Source organism: Pimephales promelas, chromosome 23, assembly GCF_988280905.1.
Source record: "Pimephales promelas chromosome 23, fPimPro1.hap1.1, whole genome shotgun sequence".
Taxonomy (NCBI): domain Eukaryota; kingdom Metazoa; phylum Chordata; class Actinopteri; order Cypriniformes; family Leuciscidae; genus Pimephales; species Pimephales promelas.
Window position 1 is genome coordinate 3,016,718 of NC_142791.1, and position 24,858 is coordinate 3,041,575.

The 24,858-nt window shown below is 37.8% G+C and overlaps 4 protein-coding genes across 7 annotated transcripts in view; 2 read left to right on the forward strand and 2 right to left on the reverse strand.

Annotated features, from left to right (window-relative positions):
* Positions 1-1,034: 1,034 nt before the first annotated feature.
* On the reverse strand, positions 1,035-3,582 carry cfap298 (cilia and flagella associated protein 298). Its single transcript, XM_039677496.2, has 8 exons — positions 3,511-3,582; positions 3,075-3,234; positions 2,678-2,845; positions 2,524-2,591; positions 2,261-2,419; positions 2,009-2,140; positions 1,595-1,690; positions 1,035-1,474 (listed from the first exon to the last, which is right to left on the reverse strand). The coding sequence occupies exons 2-8, from the start codon at positions 3,211-3,213 to the stop codon at positions 1,364-1,366; spliced, it is 873 nt and encodes a 290-aa protein (XP_039533430.2). The 5' UTR covers positions 3,214-3,234; positions 3,511-3,582; the 3' UTR covers positions 1,035-1,363.
* A 539-nt stretch (positions 3,583-4,121) lies between these two features.
* LOC120482976 (heat shock factor protein) lies at positions 4,122-11,275 on the forward strand. Of its 2 annotated transcripts, none has more exons than XM_039677774.2 (12): positions 4,122-4,338; positions 6,111-6,219; positions 6,309-6,439; positions 6,547-6,662; positions 7,063-7,138; positions 7,218-7,279; positions 7,382-7,496; positions 7,614-7,732; positions 7,899-8,039; positions 9,596-9,698; positions 9,804-9,912; positions 10,002-11,275. In XM_039677774.2, the coding sequence occupies exons 1-12, from the start codon at positions 4,249-4,251 to the stop codon at positions 10,166-10,168; spliced, it is 1,338 nt and encodes a 445-aa protein (XP_039533708.2). In that variant the 5' UTR covers positions 4,122-4,248; the 3' UTR covers positions 10,169-11,275. The 2 variants fall into 2 exon arrangements, with proteins under 2 accessions (XP_039533708.2, XP_039533709.2); XM_039677775.2 differs by having other exon boundaries at positions 4,123-4,338; positions 7,644-7,732.
* Positions 11,276-11,390: 115 nt separating this feature from the next.
* il2rga (interleukin 2 receptor, gamma a) lies at positions 11,391-17,105 on the forward strand. The gene is made up of 8 exons (XM_039677424.2): positions 11,391-11,535; positions 13,018-13,105; positions 13,189-13,361; positions 13,454-13,590; positions 13,839-14,004; positions 15,985-16,084; positions 16,211-16,304; positions 16,401-17,105. Exons 1-8 carry the CDS (start codon positions 11,463-11,465, stop codon positions 16,650-16,652), a joined length of 1,083 nt encoding a protein of 360 aa, XP_039533358.2. The 5' UTR covers positions 11,391-11,462; the 3' UTR covers positions 16,653-17,105.
* Positions 17,106-19,231: 2,126 nt separating this feature from the next.
* Positions 19,232-24,858, reverse strand: part of ryr1a (ryanodine receptor 1a (skeletal)) — a 56,224-nt gene continuing 50,597 nt past the window's right edge. For all 3 annotated transcript variants that reach the window (XM_089126576.1, XM_089126577.1, XM_089126578.1), the window contains 16 exons: positions 23,534-24,825; positions 23,387-23,454; positions 23,118-23,283; positions 22,526-22,612; positions 22,102-22,356; positions 21,824-21,954; positions 21,548-21,590; positions 21,324-21,460; positions 21,064-21,124; positions 20,827-20,973; positions 20,612-20,746; positions 20,275-20,431; positions 20,097-20,161; positions 19,900-20,000; positions 19,759-19,810; positions 19,232-19,672 (listed from right to left, as the gene is read on the reverse strand). In XM_089126576.1, the coding sequence (XP_088982702.1) occupies positions 19,577-19,672; positions 19,759-19,810; positions 19,900-20,000; positions 20,097-20,161; positions 20,275-20,431; positions 20,612-20,746; positions 20,827-20,973; positions 21,064-21,124; positions 21,324-21,460; positions 21,548-21,590; positions 21,824-21,954; positions 22,102-22,356; positions 22,526-22,612; positions 23,118-23,283; positions 23,387-23,454; positions 23,534-24,825 (2,993 nt within the window). In that variant the 3' untranslated portion in view covers positions 19,232-19,576. The remainder of the gene's footprint in view (positions 19,673-19,758; positions 19,811-19,899; positions 20,001-20,096; positions 20,162-20,274; positions 20,432-20,611; positions 20,747-20,826; positions 20,974-21,063; positions 21,125-21,323; positions 21,461-21,547; positions 21,591-21,823; positions 21,955-22,101; positions 22,357-22,525; positions 22,613-23,117; positions 23,284-23,386; positions 23,455-23,533; positions 24,826-24,858) is intronic.

Consider the following 24,858-nt stretch of genomic DNA (forward strand, 5'->3'; position numbering starts at 1 on the left):
GTTCACGAGTCCGCAGTCATTAATGACGTAATTTTCATTTTTGGGTGAACTAACCCTTTACATGAAAAGTTTATTTATATAAAAGTAGCTGTTGAATAATATAAGTTGTATTGAGTGTAAATGCAAATTAAGATGGCAAAACATTTTTTTAATTAAAAGTGTATTATATTTAAATGTACAAGAATTAAAAAAAAAAATAACACAAACAGAGTGTTCTTTTATTACACATCACACTCAACTTTCCTCTAACCTCTTTCTAGTGAAACCACATCTCCCGATACTGTAACCTCTCTCTTGCCTTGAGGAAAATAATATGTTCAGTTACTCCTTCCCAACGCTCTCCAAATGAACTCTGTGGTGCCACAGCAATCCTGAGTGCTGCTCAGAAACATCCTGTCTTTAAACGGCATCAAGTTTCAATTGAGCAATTGCCAGAAGCACAGACAAAGAAAGGAAAGGTGTTGCATCCTTTTGCCAATGAATTAGTACAGAGAAATCTTGTCTCATGCTTGCATTACACACACTTTTACACACAGACAAATTCATTAAAGAATTAGTTCACTTCAGAATTAAAATTTCCTGATAATTTACTCATTTCCACGTCATCCAAGATAATAATGTCTCTTTTTCTTCAGTCGAAAAGGTTTTTTAGGAAAAATTAGAAAGATTTTTCTCCATTGGACTTCAAAAGGAGATTAAAGCCTCAAAGCTCTATATGATCCATGCCGAGGAATAAGAGTTATCTAGCCAAACGATCGGCCATTGTCGAAAAAATACAAATTTATATTTTTTTTTAACCACAGGCTCGACTTGCACTAGCTGTGATTCGCCACGTACAGACCTAGTGTTTACAAAGCAAACGTGCAAAGATTAAGTCAAACGCCCTTTAGAAATGAAATAAAGGTAAAACAGAGCATTTTCCGCCTATGTCAAGTTACTGCCTGACCTTTCCAATGTGATTACCTATTGCGTGAAGTCGTGGACGTGCATTTGTGGTTAAAGTATATAAATGTTTATTTTTTTTTAGAAAATGACCGATCATTTAGGCTAGATAAGACTCTTATTCCGCGGCTGTAGAGCCCTTTAAAGCTGCATTAAAACTGCAATTTGAACCCGTTGGTTCCCGTTGAAGCCCACTATATGGAGAAAAATCCTGGAATGTTTTCCTCGAAAACCTTAATTTCTTTTCGACTGAAGAAAGAAAGGCATGAACATCTTGGATGACATGGAAGTGAATACATTTTAATTCTGAAGTCAACTACTCTTGAAGGCACCGAATTGCATAAAAACTGCTGTAGAAGAGTTTAAGGTCTCTGACGTACCACACAGTTATTGCAGAAAAGCTGTGATTTTATCTGTTATTCTATCTTGGGCCCCATTTGATATTTGTGAGCCCCTGGAACTGTCTTTTTAGGGCCTGTCTATCCGACCAACTGGACTGAAGATGTGTGTCATCATCTACCTCTTCTAGTTTCTAGAGCAAAACAGACAAAACAATAATGTGCTACAATAATATAGAAATACATAGACACACAAAATACAATATACAAAGAGGATATAAAATAAAAACAAAAGAATTAGAAGCTTCACTCACTTTCAGTTCTTCCTGCCTCTTGTAAAAGTGCAGCATCATCTGTTTTTGTTCATCTTCACTTACTAGAGGTTCTCGCGCTGGTGCCCCTTGGCCTCTCTACAATGAAACCGCGAAGATGGTGATCAGTTTTCAATTCATTTAATGGACAAACCACGGCCAAAGTGAATTATTTGCATATATTCAAACACCAGGGGCCGTTTGCATCAATTAATAGTTAGTCATCACATTTTTGACTGTTCATACATTTTGTAAGGCAGATATATAAGATGTATATAATTTGATACAGAAAAGCAAGACTAATTACCCCTAACTAACTGCTAGTCTTAGTCTTAAAACACTGTCTTAACATGTTTATGCAGCTGGCCCCAAATCAAGGTCCCAAGAAAATAACTAAAATTCACACCGGACACTTACTTTCTGAATTTTCACTATAATTTTCGTTTTCTCATTTCTCCCAACATAATCCTGCAGCTTTTTGCCCCTCTGCAGTTCTTTAGATGCCCACCACAGCTGAGCATCTTCATCTGGGATCACTTGTAATGAGGCCTGCAGTGGAAAGCCTTCATTTCAGTATTAAAGCTTTTGTTATGTTCATCAAACAAATAAGGGTAAGTAAATATACAAGATAAGTAAATGACGTCATTTTAAATTTGGAAAATCTCATACCTGTGTTCCAGTAAGATCCTCTTGATTTTCAAACTCCATCCTAATTGGATCATGTGGAGGCAGTCCCATTGGGTAAACTATCATCACAGCTCCTCGCAACTGGTCTAGAGCCTCTTTGACCATATCCATGGTAACACAGACATTTGCTCTTACTTGTTTCTATAGGCAGAAGAAAATTCATAATATATAAACATAAATATATATACACAATAATATCAGAAGGGTAACAATGTAAGTATTCTGTATTAAAATCAGCTTCATACATTTGAGATTAAAGCCTTGGCTTCCTCCATTGTTTTCCTTAAAACATCTTTCATCTTCTCGTTTGGAGCTAAACGGAAAAGCAGAGTACAGTTATAGCAATTAATAAGGCAATTAAAACTTAAACTTTAAATGTGACATGATGACTAACATTACCATGTCCATTTCGACGTCCAATCTCATCCTTCTTAAACTCAGCACCACCACTGGGAATGCAGCGGTCTTCCCATTCATCCTTTAGTTTGAGCTCCATGATCTGATCATCGCTCAGGCCCTGCATATTTGGTGGAAGAGAGATCCCATGATCTGCCAGCTCTGGAATTTCTATGGAGATACAAATGAAAAGTGTTATGGTTATGCATTTTTACACTTGTGAATAACTTACTTGACTTCTATTGTTAACTTGTAAGTTAACTAACTTCCACTGACAAAATACATGCATTTTTAAAAACATTTATGTATGAACTTATCGATCAAGAACATAAAAAGCGGCTAAACCCAAAGAATATGAGGCTGTTTTTCAACACAAACATACACAAAATCACTGTCATACCAGTGCAGATCCTGTCCACTTTTAATCTTCCATTGTAGATCTCGCTGATCTGCTGGGACAGCGTCTCAATCGAGACATCCACTGTAGTATTGAAGAGAAACTGACTCTCATCTCCTCGTTTGACGTGCAGCTGAACCATCTCTCACTTGCTGAATCAGTCCTGTGCAGGAATATTATAAATCGGAGATTTGAAGAGAAAGTAAATATAAAACCACCGGACGACAAAGAAGACGTTTTAGATGTCACGCAACTCGTTTGTGTGTGTTGCCATGGCACCCATAACATCGCGTTTCAAGAATATTCTAGCATGCTGTGCGGGCACGTAGCGGAAAATATAAGTTTGAGGTTTAGAAATTAATAATACAGGTAATAGACATAGATAAATAGTTATTTTAAACACATTCCCACGATCAAATTAATCAAAAAATATACTTACTCTTGATTCGTGCACCAACAAGCAGCAGCAGTAACGATACTATTTCCACAGGAAGTGGCTGCTTCAAAATAAAAGTCTATTTAAACGCTCAACGTTTTGCTTCACCAAAGAGTGAAAAGAGGTTCACTCGTTTTTAATTTCATACAAAGTAGTTTACTTAATTAATTTAACACGAATTTTTTAAGTTTTCAATAATGCCACATACTCATGCGCATTCACTTATATAATATACGTGCATGATGAATATTCCATAATAGAGGTTGAAGATACCAGATCAAGTTACTCACTGGTTACTGTATGATTTATTATAATTTATATATTTTTTAAAATAATTTAAATTGTATAATTTATTTATGATTATATAATCATAAATATAATAAAACCCTGCTGCTAAACCGCAACAACGTTAATAAATCTAATTAATTTAGACGTGTAAATTATTTGTTTATTATAATCAGACAAATTCAGGTATTAGTTTGAGCTCTTTATCAGAGTATATTTTCATATAGCAAAAGTTCGTTTATTTTAAGTGAGTGATTATGTAAGACAGGCAAGTAAAATACGTACAAGCCATGGTGAGGATTGGTGGATAGAGGGACAAGGGGTGTGTCGTAGCAGGAATATTCACGTGTTGGTCAGCATGGGACTCTATTTACCACCTCACACTCGGCGAATCTAGAGCAGAGTGACATTAATCTTCACAGAAGACATAGAAAGTTTATTATTTTAACAAGAGAGATGAAACACAGTAGTGTCCCAGCTTTTGTCAGCAAACTTTGGGCACTTGTAGAGGCTGAGTCAACGAACGAACTGATCTGCTGGAGTCAGGTGAGTGTTTTATGCAGAATACAGATGATTTAATTTAACTGCTGTTTATATTAGATAATTATTATATAGTGCGGTTGTTTATTTTCAGTATTACATGTCTTGTATATCGTAATATAAACAACAAACAGTACAAATAATATTACAATAATTATATAATATTAAAATAATTATTCTTCGGAATATAAACTTCACAATAATAATACAAAACTGCACAGAATTGCTTGTTATTCATTTAACATTGCCCAGTAGACGTTTATTCTGATGTAATCAGATGACATTTTAGTAATTCATACAGTCGGCAGTCATAGTTGGGGGCGTGGTTTATTGCGAGGCACTGACGCCTGCCGACCGGCAACGATACATGGCAAAATGAACTGCAATAGGGTATGATTGCCCTTATTTAACTAAAAATTGGGTCAATGATCCAGCCAAATGGCAGGAGGTGTCGTTTCCAGATATATATATTCTGTTATCTGGTTGAATCTCCATGTAAGACATTACATTTGCCTATATGTTGAATACTATAACTCTACAAAACAACCAATGGAATCTTGTAGTATAAACTATAATAGTAATCCTATAGTATTTCGGGGCAAACTATAGAAGTACTATAGAGGTATTACAGAACATCACAGAAGTATTATAATACAAATATTAAAAAATATTACAAATATTACGAAAAATAAGATAAGTAGACAAATCTAATACGAACACCCTCTACTATATCACACAGGGATCTACTTACACTGTAATATAAAAAATACAAGTCATATATATATATATAAATATATATATATATACTAAAATACACGTATATATATATATATACGGCCATATATTGGCAGAACAGAAAACGTGTATTTCAGTGAGCAATGTTTTCCCCCATGGGTTAAATTTACATAAAGTGACGGGGCGTTCCCAGACCAACAGTCTGTGTGACACCATAGGTGTGACACTGACCTAGCTTACAAAACAGATCCACGTGTACTGTGCTGATGCAGGTGGCAGTAGCTCGCTATTCGTCCACTGTCCGTTCAATCGCGGCGCTTTATATTATTAGAACTTGTGACCTAAATGTGCCTGCAAGTTTGAGTTTGGATTGGACAGCGCGCTCTGAACCGATGCATCACGTGACATATTTTGGAACGTCCTGTTTCCGCACCGAAAATAGAACGTTTATCGTAAACATCCATCAAAAAAAAAAAAAAAATGCCTGCAGATGTTTCTAGATGTCTATCAAGATGTTTCTTTTTAATCTTAAAGACGCTGTTTAAGTTTGAAATATTTTTGTTGTAGATTATGAATAATGCAAAGTAGTGAATTGAGAGTTTTAAAGTGTGACTTTTTTTAGTCATCGCAATTGAATGGCTAGATGGATATTAACTTTTTGTATTATTCAGTTGTATATTTATGTAAATGACTTTATTAGTATATTATGCTGAATAAATCAATAAATTATATGCACTATGTCAATAATTTTAAATTAAAATGATTTCATATTACAGATATTAAAGTATTGTTTAACTAATATTTAACTCATTTTTTTCTTAAAGCAGGCATTTGTAACACATACTAGTGCCTGCCTTATTAGATTGTGAGTTTTTATATGTAAAAAAAAAAAAAAAAAAAAAAAAAAACATGAGCTGTGCAGGTGTCCTTCAAGCACAAAATAGTGTTTCCTGCCAGACCAGAGTGGGCTCTTCTTTAGAAATATTTTGACATGTATAAAGTGATGTAACACATACCACATCCGCCTGTTTCCTGTCTGTTAGGATGGCTGCAGTTTTCTTGTCCAGGATGAGCAACGGTTTAGCAAGGAAGTCCTACCCCTTTACTTCAAACACAGCAACATGACCAGTTTTGTGCGCCAGCTTAACATGTGTAGGTGTTCAGCTAATGATGATAAGATATACAATGATAATTTATGTGCATGATAGATGATACTGTATGTATCTGACCTCCACATACAGATGGCTTCCACAAAGTGGTGCATTTAGACACCGGCTTGCCAAAAGCTTACGGGCAGGTCAATTGTGTTGAGTTTCAGCATGAGGACTTCCAGAGAGCTCAACCCCATCTGTTGGGCCTCATCCACAGGAAGGTGAAGCTGATAAACCTTATCATACTTGTGCAGCACTCAAACCGCAGTGACATCTACAAAGCAGTTGCTATCCCTCATTTGTGTCTTATATGTGATTTCATGACTAGGTGTCAGTTAGCCGTGAAGTTGAAGAGGGAGGGCGGATCGCTCAGGGACTCGTTCAGATTAGTCATGTCAAAGGCTGGCAAGACTCCTCAGACCTCAAACTCATGGCTTTGTGCAGGTGAGCCTTCCTCCAAGACAAGTAAACCTAATTCATCAGTGTAAACCTACAGTAAACTTCAGCCTCGTTTGTGCACTTATTTGATATATTTTAAAATGTAATTTATTCCAATGAGGGCAAAGTAGAAATTATTCTAAAACGCTGCTTTGGTGCTCAATAAACATTTCATCTTATTATCAAAGTTGAAAATAGCTTAATAATTTTGTGGAAATCCAGTTCACTTCAGATATTTCAGTATTATTGGATGAATAGAAAGTTCAAAAGAACAGCATTTATTAGTAATGCAAATCTTTTGTAACATTATAAATATCTTTACTGTCACTTTTTGGTCCTTGCTATACTTGATTCTCTGCCATGACTAAAAAGAACCATTTTCTTTTAACCATAATCGTCCGTTAAGGGATAACGAGAGTTTGTGGAGAGAACTGGAGTTGTTAAGACAGAACTTTCAGCAGCATCACAAAATCATACGCAAGGTAAATGAAAAAAAAAAAAATAAAAAAAAATATATATAAATAGTTACTATAACAATGATGCTATTTCACATCTTTTCAGATTATAAAGTTCATCATCAACATTGTCCAATCAAATAGGATCAAAGGTTGCAAAAGGAGACTGTAAGTTTTAATTAAAGCACACAAAATATTCTTAGTCAGTGACAAATGTTGTTGTCTACGCTGTTAGTTCTCACTTCTTACATCACATTTCCTTTCAAACAGCCCTATGATCGACAATTCTGTCGAATTTCAGTCGGCACCGAAATACGCCCGTTCCTTCAGTGTCAATCCCACCCAAAGCACTTCCTCCCTCCAAGAAATCCCTTCGTTGCAAAAGGTACCAGCTAAAATCTTAGTTTGACCTACTTGTGGTAAATGATATGAATTATGAAGTCACTTCTTCAAACACAGTGCTGTTTAGTTATAAAAGAAGGTCGATTTGTCACATTGAAAGCTAGTGACACCACTTTGGGTTTCTGGGCAGCTGGATGTGTCACCTTCTGACGTGTACTCAAATGGTACGATCATCTCTGACATCACCAACCTGCTGGATCAAACACCTGACCCTATCAAGTAAGACAGCAGCAGTCCAGCTGTAGTCTTCATCCTCTGCACAGGAGTCACGTTTTGTATAATTATAATCGTTTTAGTTTTTTTTTTACACATTTAAAAAAAACATTCTTTTTTTAAAGTGTAAAAAGAGGAAATGAAAGTTTCGTTTTCTTTTTCTGTTTTACAGAGCGGCCGAGACAGAAAGCCTTCCCGTAACTCTCCAACCATTCTTATCCCCTGCCTCCCCGACTCTTCCCTCTGTGGAGCTGGCGTTGTCTTTGCTGGATGACCCAACTGTTCAGGAGTTTGAGGAAATGCCCTCAGAAAGGTTCATGTGTCATTTATCTAATCATTTGTAACTAATCCCTGTTCTATCATCAATAACTCTGTACAATATTTCACAGGGCTTTACAATTCAGGAGATGGTTCTCACTGCAGAACATGAAATCCAGGGGGAGGAGTTGGATCCAGATCCAACTCCTCCCACCTTACATATACCTAAACCAACCCATCTCCGATCCCTAACCCCACCCTAATCCTACCCATCTCTGCCCCCTGATCCCAAATCCTACCCATCTCCGACCCGATCCCTAATCCTACCCATCTCCGCCCCCTGATCCCTAATCCTACCTATCTCCGTCCCCTGATCCCTAAACCCACCCTAATCCTACCCATCTCCGCCCCTGATCCCTTATCCTACCCATCTCTGTCCTGATCCCTAACCCCATCCTAATCCTACCCATCTCCGCCCCCGATCCCTTATCCTACCCATCTCCGTCTCCTGATCCCTAACCCCATCCTAATCCTACCCATCTCCGCCCCCGATCCCTTATCCTACCCATCTCCGTCCCCTGATCCCTAATCCCACCCTAATCCTACCCATCTCCGTCCCGATCCCTAACCACATCCTAATCCTACCCATCACCGCCCCCTGATCCCTAATCCTACCCATCTCCATCCCCTGATCCCTAATCCTACTCATCTCCACCCCCGATCCCTAATCCTACCCATCTCCGCCCCCGATCCCTTATCCTACCCATCTCTGTCCTGATCCCTAACCACATCCTAATCCTACCCATCACCGCCCCCTGATCCCTAATCCAACCCTAATCCTACCCATCTCCGCCCCCGATCCCTTATCCTACCCATCTCCGTCCCGATCCCTAACCACATCCTAATCCTACCTATCACCGCCCCCTGATCCCTAATCCTACCCATCTCCGTCCCCTGATCCCTAATCCTACCCATCTCCACCCCCGATCCCTAATCCTACCCATCTCCGCCCCCGATCCCTTATCCTACCCATCTCTGTCCTGATCCCTAACCACATCCTAATCCTACCCATCACCGCCCCCTGATCCCTAATCCAACCCTAATCCTACCCATCTCCACCCCCGATCCCTTATACTACCCATCTCCGTCCCGATCCCTAACCACATCCTAATCCTACCTATCACCGCCCCCTGATCCCTAATCCTACCCATCTCCGCCCCCGATCCCTTATCCTACCCATCTCTGTCCTGATCCCTAACCACATCCTAATCCTACCTATCACCGCCCCCTGATCCCTAATCCTACCCATCTCCACCCCCGATCCCTTATCCTACCCATCTCCGTCACCTGATCCCTAATCCCACCCTAATCTTATCTGTTGCGTGAGTGGGTCCCACCCCCTGGAAAAATAAGGAACGAGAGTTTGTAGTCACAGCCCCTCTACCAAGATATGGGACTTCCTGCTAACAGTGACCCAAAATGACGATTTTTGCATCATTATAAATCGCAGCTCTCACGATTTGATAATCGCACCAGGCCACACCATGTTGACTTTAATTCGATTAAATGTTCAGCACTAATATTTCACTCCCCTTCTTCTCTTGAGAGCAGAATTGACATGTCTGATCCACTGGCGCTTATTGACTCCAGTTTGGCAGAGATCCGCTCCTCTTCTCCACCTTCACCAGACCTGGATATGGACAATTTCAGCAAGGTCTGCCTTGCAACATAACACAACACAGCGGTTATTACAAGAGCACAGTGCTTGAGTTATACGTAGTTAACATATCTGATGTGTTTGGTTTCTTGATCATGTTAGATCCTTAGTCCTGGCTGCCATGTCTCTGCTGTTAAAGACTCTATCACAGAAACCAAGATCAAACAGAGAGACCAGAATGAAGCGGACACGCTACCTCACACCGACACAGGTACACATATACTCCCACGCTTCCACACATGAATTTCCAGCACAAAACCACATGAACTCAGACCTTTTTGTTATATTGTTTTTGTGCAGTTATACATCAGAAAAGCCTTCAAGAAAATGCAGACTCGGAGCAGGAGCACTATGACGGTGAAGAGTATTCAGATATTTTACAGTCCCTGCTGCAGATGGCACAGGAAGCGTCCAGCCTCTCCTTCAGTAACACTACACTGCCCTTAGAGCTCTCTTTTGTCATGTAAAGCTCTAGTGCATGGGTCATTTGAAATTGTGATATGGTGGTTGATAGAGAAAAGTTTTAGTAATTCGATTAAAGCTGCAGTCCGTAACTTTTTTGGGTTAAAATTTATCCCAAATAAATTTTTGAGCAAGTACATAACCAGCCAGTGTTCAAAACTCTCTGCTTGCCTTAGCTCGAATCAAAGCGGTGAGCTTCTAATACTGTTTTTAATTCCAGTGGTACTGGTGGATTTTCGCGGGAGATTCGAGCATGTCTTTGCGTCATTACGTCACATCCGTACACACAGCTGAGTCTCGGCTAGTAGGCTATATTGAGTCATTACGTCACATCTGTAGACATAAAGAAGAGTCTCGGCTAGTAGGCTATATTGAGTCATTACGTCACATCTGTACACATATAAAAGAGTCTCGGCTAGTAGGCTATATTGTGTGTGAGGATGTTGGAGGTGGAGATTTACAGCCTTTTCTCACAGCACTTGATATAATTAAACGTATTAATTTAATGTTGGATCCAGAAAGGTTCAAACGACAATCAGCTGTGACAACAGATTAACTCGCTGTAAAATGCAGAAGACTTTGGACTGAGAGTTTGGAAAAAGAGACTGCAACCGTGGCCATGCCGAGGTACAACTCACGTAAAGCTGATAATTCCTCGTATGATTGCGAACAGAGATGGCGACAAAGAGGAAAAACAGCGGACTGCAGCTTTAAGGGCTCGTGTCATTTTGATTTGTCAATGGTAAATTATAAAAATATTGTACATTTTCTGTCATGTTCTATTTTTATCCATCAGTGAACTGTAACATGGTAGTACTTCTATACAATCTTGTACAAAACAGTTGGACAGTAAATTTCCCCACTGAAATATAGATATGGTAGCCAACTGTATGATAGCACGAGTGCAAAGTTTGTTTACAAAATGAATTGTGATGTGAAACAGTTATTTTGTTGTACCTGATTGTTATACGGTATATAATGTCTACATGTAACTGAAGGTCAAAATATATATTTATTCCTTATACATATTAGTATTGCTTTAGGTTTTTGATAACAGTGTGTTTTTATGTAAAAGTGAACTGTAATAAAAAATAAAATAAGTTAAAATCGTATTCCTGTTTTCTTTCATACACAAATTTAGCTTTCTTTTCATAACATGCATTGAGCAAAAAAAGTGGTTTCTGGTGATGAACATTCAGGAAATACATACGTCAAACCACAAAGAGCGGATATGTTTAGAGCAGAACAGGGAAGAGAGAAACAGACACAAAACCAGTGAGTTATGTGAACCTGTCCAAGATGATATTACTATTAGTCAGTCTTTTCCTTTGGAATATTCCTTCATTTGCATTTTCAGCATCATCTGAACCGAGTAAGTATGGTATAACTGCTATTTTAAAAATAAAATGTTGTTTTTTCATTATTGAATAGATTTGACATTATGTAGCCTTTACAAAACATATAACACAAAGTATAAAAAAAACAAGGTTTACAAAAGTAATTTCAGGGTGGGTACGTCGTCTTTTTATTAATTTCCTCCCCATTATGTGGTTTAATATGCATTTTAAAAATACGGAAGTAGTGTGGTTGTACAACATTTAAGATGTTAAAGTGTAATATGATAACATATAAAGGGCCTAAAAAGTCTGGCCAATGAGATTATTTGATCAGAAGAGGTGACCATTCAGTAGGCTACTACTCAGGAAAATTTGAAATTCTTTAGCAACCTGTCGCTGAGAAGTTGACAAAATGTTCAGACGATTGCTTTTCAAAATGTCTGATCTGCCATGATGTGTAGGCTACACGCAATATGAGCTTACAACATTTTCTGTTCAGTTTTTTACACAAATGACTAAATTTAAATATTCTAAGAATTCTTATGCAAGACATATGATTTCACTATTAATTTTAATCAGAAAAAAATATATAAAAAAGAGTTTTTGACAAAAAAACAAACAAAAAAACACATTTCCTGTATGTATAGGCTACGTGTCCTGTCTGGTCCTCTTGGGCCTCATTTATAACCGTAAAACAGGCACTGAAAGGGGCCTAAGCCACTTCCGACAGGTAAATTGTAATTTAGATATATATTAGGGCTGCAAAACGATTAATCGTGATTAATCGTATCCAAAATAAAGGTTTGTGTTTAAATAGTATATTGCACTGTGTATAATTATTTTGTATATATATACACACACATGCTTGTATATATTAAAGAAATATTTTCATATATAGATTTATATATAATTTATATTTTATGTATAAACATACATATTTTATATATAAATCATATTTTTTTCTTAAATATACATGCATGTGTGCACCCATTTATATTATGTAAGCACAAACTTTTATTTTGGATGTGATTGATCGCGATTAATGGTTTGACAGCCCCAATACATAGTTTTTAAAACTTGACGGAAAAATTTGCGCACCTGCACGCAAACTCTGACCCATTCTTATGAACGGAGCTTGAGTAAAATGACTTTTTGCTCACTTTTAGATCGAAAATGTAAAGAAAATTAAACATTAATCATATGGGCAACTGGGCAAATATTTCACCACGCAAATATATTTTTCTCTTTAAAACAAGCGAATCATTCTCAAACGTTTTTTTTAGCCTACGCAGATATACCCTTTCATCAGAACGTTCTAAATTTTGCGTGTGTGTGTGTGTGAACGGTGTGAACGTGGGATCTATCGCCTGACGTCATCATCCAACTTCAGACTGACTTTTTTTTCTTTTCTTTTTTTTTTTTTCAAAATTTTACCTCAGGAATTTGAAAATAAAGTAAGGTTCTACAAAGTATACCGAAAGTGTGTTTACTATACTGTTTCTCTCATCTTTACCCAGAAATAAACTGCCTTATCATAAATCTGGAATATGTTAACTGCACATGGAGTGAGATTGGGCTCAAGTACAATTACAGTTTCCAGAGCTGGTGCGTATGTTGAACAAAAAAGAAAAACCTGTAATTTTGCATGAAAATATCAAGACTAACTATTTTCTTTTGATTTCTCGTAGGTTTTCACATCACAAAATTGTGAACTGTTCTACATATCACAGGATTAACAGTGTTAATGTGAGCTGCACGTTCCCCTACCAAAAACCACAAAGGTTTAATACGTTGAGCACACGGCTGTACAGTGACAACGGCAGTTTGGTGACAGAGCAAGAACATTTTCTAAAAGAATATGGTATGAAAAGTCTTTCATATTTCTTACGACTTGACAACTGTATGGAAATAACTGTTTGATGGATTGATATGTTATACTGTGTTGCTAATCAGTGAAGCTTAACCCACCGTTCAACCTGTCTGTGGTGGAGAGAAAAGATACTGAACTGTGGCTGTACTGGAACGTCACGAATGATGACAAATCATGTATTGAGAGTCAAGTTCGTCACAGGACAGACATTAACTGGAAGGTAGAAAATGTGTATTATAAAAAATAAATTCTGATTGGATGAGCTACATTTGAAACATGTGCACATGTTATTTAATACAGCCTTTGATAGCCTCTTAATTTATGAGATATTCAGACAATCAGCAATATTGTGATTTCATATTGGCTTTATGCAACTGTGAAATAAACAAATGAAATTATCACCTTATGGTTGTCTGATAACCAGACGCAAAACTCTGCAAATTTAACAGCCTCTCTCTCTCTCTCCAGGACACCACCCCGGCCAGCAGGAGTTCCTTCATTTTGTCTTTTCCCTCCAAAAAACGGTACGAGTTCCAGGTCAAGGCTCGAATCTCATCAACCTGCGGAGAGTCCAAGTTTTGGAGCGACTGGAGTGAATCGGTGTACTGGGGATCTTTAAAGACCAACGACACAGGTACTTAAAGGGATAGTTGACTTTAAAATTAATTTTTGGTATGTTTTAGCTTACCTCAAGGGCATCCAAGATGTAGGTGTCTTTGTTTCCGCAGTAGTTTCAATTTTGATATTTTTAGGTCAAACCGTTCTTGTCTGTCAGTCATACACTGGAAGTCTATGTTGACCACCTCAAAGAGCATGCACAGAGAAGTCAAAATTAAACGTGATTTAAAGACTCGTGAATGTAAGTACACACTGACGGCCTAAGACACGAAACGAGCAGTTTGTGTGAGAAAACAAACAGTATTTATATCGTTTTTACCTCTTGTTAACAGCTATGTCGAACTGATCTGAATCAGATGTCCAACTGAACTGAACCCTGTCCTACGTTACGCTGGAAGTGATCTCTCGCGCGTCTACGTCACGCATTGTTTACACGGAGATTTCGGGAAGTTTTACCTTAATATGTTTAGCATATTACATCTAAACATCTAAATATGTTTAGTGAAAGGCAAAACTTCCGAAATGGTTCAAATAAAATGAATTAAGATAATTTGAATGAGCGTAAACGCTTATGGGAACACTGTTGTGAAACAAAACAAGCAGGGCCTGCTTCACACCTGCCTTGTTTGGTTTGGACTTTCTGACTTTTCCGTTTGGTCCGAATCAAAACGGTCCGGACCAAACAGATGAAATTTGGTTTGACAAAAAGATGTAGTCTTGCTCCAGATCAAAATGTACAAAGGTTTGGTTCGTTTCTAGTGTGAAAGCATTTCTGTATGGTTTGGACTTTCAGACCTTTTACAGGAAGTTCTGGTGGTTCCCGCATAAAAACAGGAAAAATGAGCCATGGTAGCACATGGGGACTTGGGGAGAGGAGGAGATGAGGTTTTAAATTAAAGTATGGTCTGATGACATAATAAGAAGTCAACTTGCCTGTTGGCGTCAATAAAATGTTCGCACGATGAGGATGTTCATTTGCTGAATTTGAACTTGTTTAGTTTGTGTTGCAGGTAATTGTGCCTTAAAAATAACAATATAGTTGCAACGACATGCGTCTGTTCATTCATGTTGTCAAAGTTACCCACCAAATTGACAACACGCACACGTCAGACGCACGTCCATTTACAAAACCAATCTATGTCAAGATACAGCCCACATAGATGATGACGACAGGACGCAAGTATGTCACGTAAAGTTCTTTAGTGCGCTCGCATAATTGCAGTGTGAAACCAAACCAAAACTTTCTGAAAGAATAAAATGTATCAAAATGTGAACTTTGGTTCGGACCTTGACGCAGACTTTCAGGAGTGAAAACGCCCTAACTCTGGTACGGATGTAAGGAAACATGAACGCTACACGGACCAAAGACATGCAAACCAAACACAATACATGATGTCACAAGATGTGACAGTATACTCTAAGCAGTCTTCCTAATGCTATCTCACCCATAAAAGACAACATGATAACAAATCTCCTCCTGGTGATGCCATCCCTGCTCTGGTAATCACAAAACAAACCAAGTGAAGAGTGAACCGAACTACAAGTGTGAGCACGCCCTTTATTTACAGCTTCATTTCCACATTTTAAAGTTCAGTGCTTTAAAATAAAGTTCTAAATGTCAATTCAGGAGTCTCTATGTGACAAATGACAAGTTAGCACAAGTTGGCTTACAAAAGCTAGTAATTATGTGATAAAAAGCGGTTTAGACGTTTTACAAAATACACATCTCGGCAACAATAAAATGTGCAGCACTTTGTTTTACTTCCAAATTATATGTAATATATAATTAAATGAACATTTTACGATTTCAGGGCATATGAATTCATGAACATGATGATTGATGGGAAAAGGCATTAGAGTTAGTGTGGATTTAAGTGCATTTTTACCTTCTTAAATTGAAAACGTATCATTGCAGAGATTTAGGAAATATGCTAAATTGAAAACAATAATGAAAAGTAGGCTACAGCAGTGGCTTTAATGGCAACTCTTTTCCCAGAGAGTCTGGCTCCCATATCTGTGACGACACTGGTGCTGTATACACTGGGAGCCACAACAATACTGGTCATCCTCTCCTGCTTGCTGGTCCATAGTGAGAGGTTTGAATACATTTTTTGTATATTAACTACTTTACATTCATTTGAAACATTTTAGTTTAATAATTTTCCACAATAAAAGTCCCTAAGTGTTTTATTTACTCTAATCTAATGTTTAATCTTCCTTAGATTAAGAATCATTTTAATACCAGTGGTACCAAATGCAGGACGAAATGTAAACCAGTACCTTACATCCCGTTTTAATTATGATGGCAATATTGAGGTAAGCAGTTTTTTGTTTTTTAGTCATGTACCCTGAATTTGTTTTTTAATTCACCCAGGGGAATGTGAGAATATATCATCTTTTTTTTTCACACAGAAATGGCTGTCCATGCCTAAAGATCTGGAGAGCGGCTTCAAACCCAATTTCACAGAGCGTGCCTGTCCTGTACGTGAGTACAGAATGGTGTCCCAGTCCAGCAGTGACAGTGAAAGCATCCTCTCAAACCCAACAGACCTGTCGTCAGATTACCAATGCATGCATAGCTATTCATCAGCCTCCACCATACCTGGATCTGCCGAAGCCCAGGACACATCTCCTGTGGATAACCCAGTATCTGTCTTAATCTGACGACTGAATTTTAAAAAAAAATCAAAGCTTCATCGCAATGTTTTACGAAACTTGGTGAGTTTTATGGCATAAGGTACGTGAACACCAAAAAAATTTGAAGGCATGATTCAAGCAGGTGGTCGTACAAAATTTTTGCTCTCCGTGCAATTTTTGTGTGTATAATCTACAAATCGAACACGATGCAGAAAAAAGTGCTCAACAATGAAGGAGTGACACTCTAAAACATCAAGAGTGCAAAACAGACACACACACAGACACACACACATACAAACACACTTTTACACATACACACCAATGATTTGTGTTTAAAAAAGATGAAGTCATGATTTGAGCAGGCTAAGTGCTCGTACAAAAATTTGTCAAAAAAAAATTTTGCTCTACGGTCAAAAATGACCGACCATAGGAATAGAAAATGAATGGGAAATTGACAAAAACACAAGAATTCTCTACAAATCGGCCATGATGCAAAAAAAAAAAGTGCTCAGCAAAAAATGGGCTACCATCTTAAACATCAATATTGAGAAACATAACATCATTAATAATTATAATTACCATATATAAATGTAATTATTATGAAAAAATTAAATAATAATTAAGTGTTTAGAAATAAGAATTAGAATTTTGATTGATGAAAAGTAGAATGTTAAATGATGAAATCCAGTATTGGCATTTTGCACACATTTTGTTTTAAAAAAAAAATCAACTTAAAAAGTCGAGTTACATATCAAAACAAGGAATGATAAATGTTTGAAAGTTTTAATTTCTTATATTCTTTTGTTTAAGCAGGATAATGTAGTGTTTGCAATTAAAATCGCATTTTTTTTTTTATAAAGATGGCGTTTGCTTTCTCCATTTTAGCAGTCATGTAAGCACTTTTTTCCCCCAGATTGTTTGCTCTTGTTCAGTTTTTTATACATCTGTGTGTTATTATTTTTCTTAACATGTTATGTTCACGTTTATTCGTCATGAAATGTCTGTAGTTATTGGAAGGAAGCATTTTAACAGATTAAGTTAGTCTGATGAGCTTTGTATCATAGTTTAAGATGTGTCTGATAAGAGATATATTTGGCAGATGATGTGTACTGGTGGAAAAACCCTTCACTTCCAAACATGAGTGCGTAATAGTTATTTGTGAAGTTGCAGTTACATTTCAAATATAGAGTTTAATTTTAACTAGACAAGTTGCTATGGGATTTTACTTTTCGATTGTTCTTTTTTTCTGTATCTTTTTGAAATAAAAAAAAATCTTCATATTAAACAATGTTGGTAGCACCTGTATGTTGCTGAAATGTATATAAGCTATATTTTTCATATGGATTTTTGCATTTGTTGCATGTTGTTCATCAGTAGTTCTGAACAACATGTTTTTGGGATGTTTAACATTTACAATATATGTGAACTTGCAATTTTAAGATGAGTAGATGTATGTAAACAAATATGTTTAAAGAATGTAATGCTTTTAAAATCACTGAATAAAAACAGCTAAACTACAGTTTACCGCAATGTCTATGATGATTATTAACACATTTGAATTAAATTATTATTTTTATTGTAATTTTTCCGTCAATTCTGATGTTGAAGTACTAGGATGCTTATGCATAACTGCAAGAACAATTCATATTTATGAAACAAAAGGTACTTTTAGGTGCTTGGTTTAAACTTAATGTGATGCACTAAAGAATCAAACAGATAGTCTACTAACATTTTTGTTGAAGCAATGAACTTAGTGCAAGATATATCTGTGATAACACTTAGAAGAAAAAAAGTAAATTCTAGATTAGTGTAGGCCTACTGGTGGGAAAAGCCCTTCACCTTCAAACCATGTAGATAAGCGGAGTGCTATTTGTGATTCATGCTGCTGCCAGTTCGTAAAGTAGTTGCATATACAGTGCTGGCCAGAAAGAATTATTTGCCCCTTTGCTAAATATGATCAAAGATAGCTGTAAAAAATATACACTCACCTAAAGGATTATTAGGAACACCATACTTACTGTGTTTGACCCCTTTTCGCCTTCAGAACTGCCTTAACGGGGATATTGCATGTTAGATGACCCAACGAGCATAGAAAAATAATGTAGGAATTAGATTTTCATTAAAATATTCTTATAACGCTACAAGGCCTCTGGAGTCGTTTTTGTGAGAAATTTTACTTCCGCGTATGAAAATGGCCGTGGCGGGCGTGACGCAACGGGCGGGAGAGCGCGGTCGATTCAAACAACAATAAACAATGGATCGAAATTACATTTCGGACGCTGAGGAAATACTCGTATGACGGACCAAGCCATAAAGTTATGAGCCTACTATGCTAAAGAGAGCAGTACAGGCCAGGATAATGTTAGACCTGGTCAGAGACAAATTTGTGGTGTGAGGAGAACCTGTGGAGAACAGGACCGATGAGAGACGTTACGTTCGTCAACGAACTACATTGTAACGTTACGTTACTCACAATATTGCACAAATTATTACGATCATATAAGGCCAGCAGACATTAGTATGTTTAGGGTAAATTTATACTATTAAATGTATAAAAACTAAACTTGAGTATATTTCTATTGTAGGCTACTAAAAACATACTCGGGTACATTTTTTAAATTCTTTTTATTTAATTTTTCACAGTCAATTCTGATGTTCGAGCTGATGTTGAAGTGGGATGCTTAAGCTAATAACTGCAAGAACATCAAATACAATTTATATTTATGAAACAAAAGGTACTTTTAGGTACTTGGCTAAAACTTAATATGACACACAGTGAAGAGTCATTGGTAACATGAACATTTTAAATTATTATAAACTACCCAAAAACATACTATCCATAAATAGCATGCACGTTATTTCTAAGTATAAATGTACATAAATCATGGTTTGTCACATAACATGATAATAGTTTTGTTAGTTTAAAAACTAGATACAAAACAGAATTGCATTTATGCAAGCTGGTCTTCATATTGTTTTCTGAAGCAGTCTCCAGCAGGGAAGAAATCCCAGCATCTCTCTTGGTACATCTTCCACACATATGATTCCTGTCAAACACACACGCATATCCTATATGTTTGAAACACACTTCATTATTGATATGATGAGCTGTGAACATTGTGACATGTCTCACCTGCCCAGTGTGCTCCGTTTCATCCTTGTTGATTAAGTACATCAGGAAGAATCTAGTGAAGAGAGAAACGTTAGTTCTGTTTGTCTGGAGATGGAGAGATTGTATAACATCAGAAAGGTGCCATAAAACTGAATCGCTCACAAATAATTGGCCAGGTTGTGTTCTTCAAGCGTATGTGTCTCAAAGCCATGTGGAGTTGTATCAAAATAATCACTCCCAATTCCACATATAAAGCATTTGGTCTGAAGAAGCAATGCAAAGTGTAAAGTCAGGCAGACAGCGAAGTATATAAATCCTTAATATGTACTTTTTTTATTGGACAGTAATGATCTCAGTACCTCCATATCTTCTTTTACTTGCTCTTGCTGGTCTCTCAGCTCCCCAAAAGCATCAATGATCAGACCTGCGCAGACAAACGTGCATTGGCATAGCCAGCCATACATCTCCAAAACGTAAGATTTAATGTGGTATTATTGCTAGGGTGTGACACATGTTGAAAAGCAAGACAAGTCTCACCTTGAATGATGGCCAACAGGATGACGATGACAAAAAAGAAAAAAGTGATGTCGAAGACCACCCGATAGAGTTCATACTCATCCCCTGCTGGGTCCTCAATCTCGTCTCCTATACCTCCACCTGCCCGCACACCCACGTACATGTGGAACAGATAACACTGCCAAGAGAAAGAGAGAGATTTTTGGATTATACAGCATGTGTTTGGTTAGTGGAGAAAAAATTGAACATTAACCCATAACAAATGGTTATACAATTTGTTTTAAGTACTATACATTATTGTAGAAAGAGAATAAAGGACAATTTGATACAAGTAATGTCATATAACGAAGTGACCAACCGTCATCATGTCGTCACACTTCATGTCCGGCTCATCCTCGTCCTCACTCTTATTGTAGAACTTCCTGAAGAAGTTGAAGGCCACCACAGTGTAAAGGTACACAACCACAGCCAGCAAACCCACAGTCATCATCAGCTAAAAACAATCCAACAGAGTCAACCGCTGCATCAGTACTGATTTCCAGAAGCAGTTTTGTTTTGTTGTACTGACTGTACCTGTTTTCCATTGTGTGTGACGGAGGAAAGAATTGTACGCAGGGTCTTGACACCCATTGCAATGTCCAAAAGGTGACAAGCAAAGAAGAAATTGTTGTAATGTCCCAGAAGTGACATCACTGTGTACCACACCAGGTAGAGGAAAGTCTGAAAATAAAGAACAAGTTAGTGCACATGACATGAACTTTGCAATCAGTCAATTAAATAAAATTAAGTAACTCACAAAAAAAGACTTACATTGTCTGTGAACACAACTCCAAACTTCCAGATCTTATACTTGATATCAATGGAAGTGAGCCTAAAAAAATTTTATGGAAAGAAAATCTAAAACTCATATGAAAACATTGCCTTGACCAATGGTTTTAGGGCAGAATGATCGGATTATGAAAAATCTATATTTTTGGAATTCTGTTAGGTACAACTAGAAATTTCTTTAAATGTATTATCTTAAATGAATGTCATAAACATATATGCCAGTAGTCATGTATTTTTAATACCATGCAAGCATGGAGTTGTCTGGCTCTTCGTGTTTCTTGTCTGTCTGTTGTTTGCTGACATCCAGCGATGCCAGATCCATTCCCAGCAGCTCTGCGATTCGTTCGCGTCCATAAATATCTCCGTATTTATCCAGAACCTTACAAAATAATCAAGAATAATCAAGCTTTGTAAATGCACTCATTTTAAACCAAAATACCAACTAACATGAAGAATATTGGTTTACCTTTCGCTTAACAAATTTGTCCCAGTAGTTGGTGGGAAAGGAGCTAAAACAATGATAAAGAGTATTAGTTTTTAAAAAATGATTATTATTAAAGGAACACAACTGGCTAGGTCTGCTAATCTAATGAACACATCCTAGCGCATTATGGACCACATACCAGATGTACAAAACAACTTAAAGCTCAAAACTTAATCTCGGTTAACTTTCGTTTTAGTGTACATGTCCGTTTTCAGATATGAAACAGCTCCATAATAATCAAGATGTCTCCACACTTACGGTGTATTTAGCACCAATCTGTCCCACTGGCCTTTGATGTCATCATCCTCTGGCTGTTCAGTGATGTAAAGACCATCAAACTCCAGCTTTCTCGCCAGCTCTTTTTCTCTCCTAAATATTACCAGTGGAATCTAACAGACCATGACATTATTGATAGCACAAATAAATAGGAATATTCGTGGATATATTCAAGATCAGAATTAAGTAAAAACCCACATGAATCTAAACTGATAATCATATAAGTTCAGGCATTAAAATATGAAACCATTGGTTAAAACCTTAAGGCAGTTGTATCCGATGATGGTTATGAAAGCGATGATGGTGTGCAGAATGGACAGGCCGTACATAGTGGGCTGCATGTATCCGGTACTCTCTTCCAGAAAGTAATACACAGGACCTTCCTCAGCATCATCATCGCCTCCATCCTCTCTTCCAGAGCCATCAAAGTCCTCCCCAGAACCTTCAAACAGCCCAGAGCCTTCAAACAAGCCTGAGCCTTCAAACTCATCAGCATCGCGAGGAGTATCAGATACCTGGACAAATAAAAAGATGGAGCCTAGATTTTATTTTATAAATCCTGTATGTGTATGCGAAAGCAAAATGATAGTAAGTCATGCCATTTTAAAAGGAATTTAAAATGGTTATGAATATTTGAAATCCAACAGTGGATTTCAGTGTGAAACTGTAAACTAAGTTTACAACCTTGTAGAAGAGAAGAATGAAGTTCAAGGCGAAGGAGATGAACAAAGCCAGGAAACGAAGGTTGTAGAAGTTACGGGACAAACAGTTCTGTAGATGAACAAAGAAGGACGTGTATATATATGTAATATATTACCGGTCCTAGCAAATAGTAAGAAGGCCTTTACAAGGAAATGGCAGAAATTTTAAATGATGTGTACGATATGGAAACAAACTCTGACCTTTTCTGACAACATACTAATTGAATTTCATCATATTGGGGGAAATGGTTGAAAAGGTTACATCGGTTAAATAAGTGGGTTTTTTTTTTCCATGCAATGAATAAATAAGACTGCGTTGGATGTGTAATCATGTGTAATGCACAACTTTGTACTGCAGAATTTGATCAAAATATAAATACTAATGTAAGTTATGTATGTCTATATATGTGTGTATGTTGCAAATACATATGTACATGTGTACACAAGAATATGTGTTTCTTATGCAAGGATGAGTATGAACATTTGTATTGTAGGTGTGTATGTTGTTGTTCTTTGGAATCCGTTTCCATTTTTCTGTATTATTTGGGGAAAAATAATATAACATTTTGTCCTACCATGAATTTATTTCTTTGAACATCCAGCTCGTTCCAGAGCTCAAATCCTCCTTCTTTGGATTTCTTCTCCTCCTTTGCTTTAGTGGCTTTCTTAGGTTTTGGTTCTTCTGGTGTTGTGTCAGGCTTGACCTCTGCCTCTTTCTCTGCCTTCTCTCTATTCTCAGTGCTGTTACACATGGAAGATGGTCATTAAAATCTTAAACACATCTAAAATACCACAAAGAACCAAACAAAAACACTAAAAGGTCCTTCATTGTGGAGTCACTCACTCAGCTTTCTCAGGTTCAGGAGGACGTTCTTCGATAGCAGGAGGTTGCTCAGGTCCTGCTTCTGTTTTCTGCAGCATAAATAAACGAGGATCAACACCACCAATTATAACATTGGTGAGGGAATCAGCCAAATGAAAACCCACATACCATTTTCCTCTTCATTAACGGAGTGCCCTCTGGAGTTGGTGGTTCCACGGGGGTCGTGTCACCCATATCGCCAAGTCCACCAGGTGTATCGATGCCAGGAATCTTCCCACCATCGTTTTCCTGGGTGTCCTCATCCTCTTCCTCTCCCCCTCCTGCTTCCATTGAGTCTGTTATCCCACCAGTATCCTGCTCCTCTCGACCCCTCGGTTCTCCAGGAAGGTCTCCGTGCACCTCATCCTGAGTAGGATCCGGCATGCTTGCCAGTAACTCGGTCACAGTGATGTTTTTAGCGCCTTCAACTAAACCTCCTCCGAAAAGTGTATGCCAGATGAGCAGGAAGAAACCTTTGCACACACTGTAAATGAAATGGAGGATGCCCATGAGGATTGTCCACAGGAAGGTAACAAGACCTACCACAATTTCCTTGATGGTCATCTTTCTGAGCCTACGGTACTGTCTGCGAATATTCCTAAAGGTGAACATGCCCAGGAAATTCATGACGCTTTGGATGAAATCGGCAAAGGCAGAGCTTGATTCTGGCTGGCCCTCCTCACCACCACCTCCCTCTTCATCACCGCCGCCTCCTTCAGGTTCCTCCTCATCATCCTCTTCTCTCTCCTCCTCATCCTGCTCAGAAATCTGTGAAGCAATATTCATCTCGAAGATGGTGTCCTCACAGAAGTTCACAAAAAGCTCCATCTTCTCCGATTCGCCACCCTCGTTGACCACATCGAATATGAACTGCCGCTTGGATTCTTTGACTTGAGGCATCTCCCACTGTTTGCGATTCACCTCACTGATCTCGAAGTAGATTCTCTCAATCTTCCTGCTGGCGCCCATTATCTCAATGCGACCCAAGAATGGGCGGAAATAGTTCAGAACGCTCTCAGCTTGTTCGAGGAAGTTCTGCAACCTGGTATCATGAGGAACGTGTTCAGAGAGGTTAGTTAGCAGCACCGCTATGTTAAATCCGATATCTTTTGCTGGCTCCTGGAACCGATTGGCGAACTCCTCATAATGAATCATCTCATTCTCATCTGCCTCAGAGCAGGACAATAGAAACTGGATCTCTGAAGGTGTGTACTGTTTCTGGCTGTCCATGGCTTTCTGGAAGTCCTTCTTGGATATCAAACCTCTGGGGTCTGTCACATAGTCGCGGAATGCATCGGATGCAACAATGTCCTTTAGCTTGAGGAACATGTCGAAGAATTTAAGGATCATTTCTACATTACTGGAGGATTCCACTAGCATGTCCACCATTTGCCGAGCAATGGTGCCATTTACGACATTACCTGTCAAGCACAGAGCCATACAGTGAAATCAGA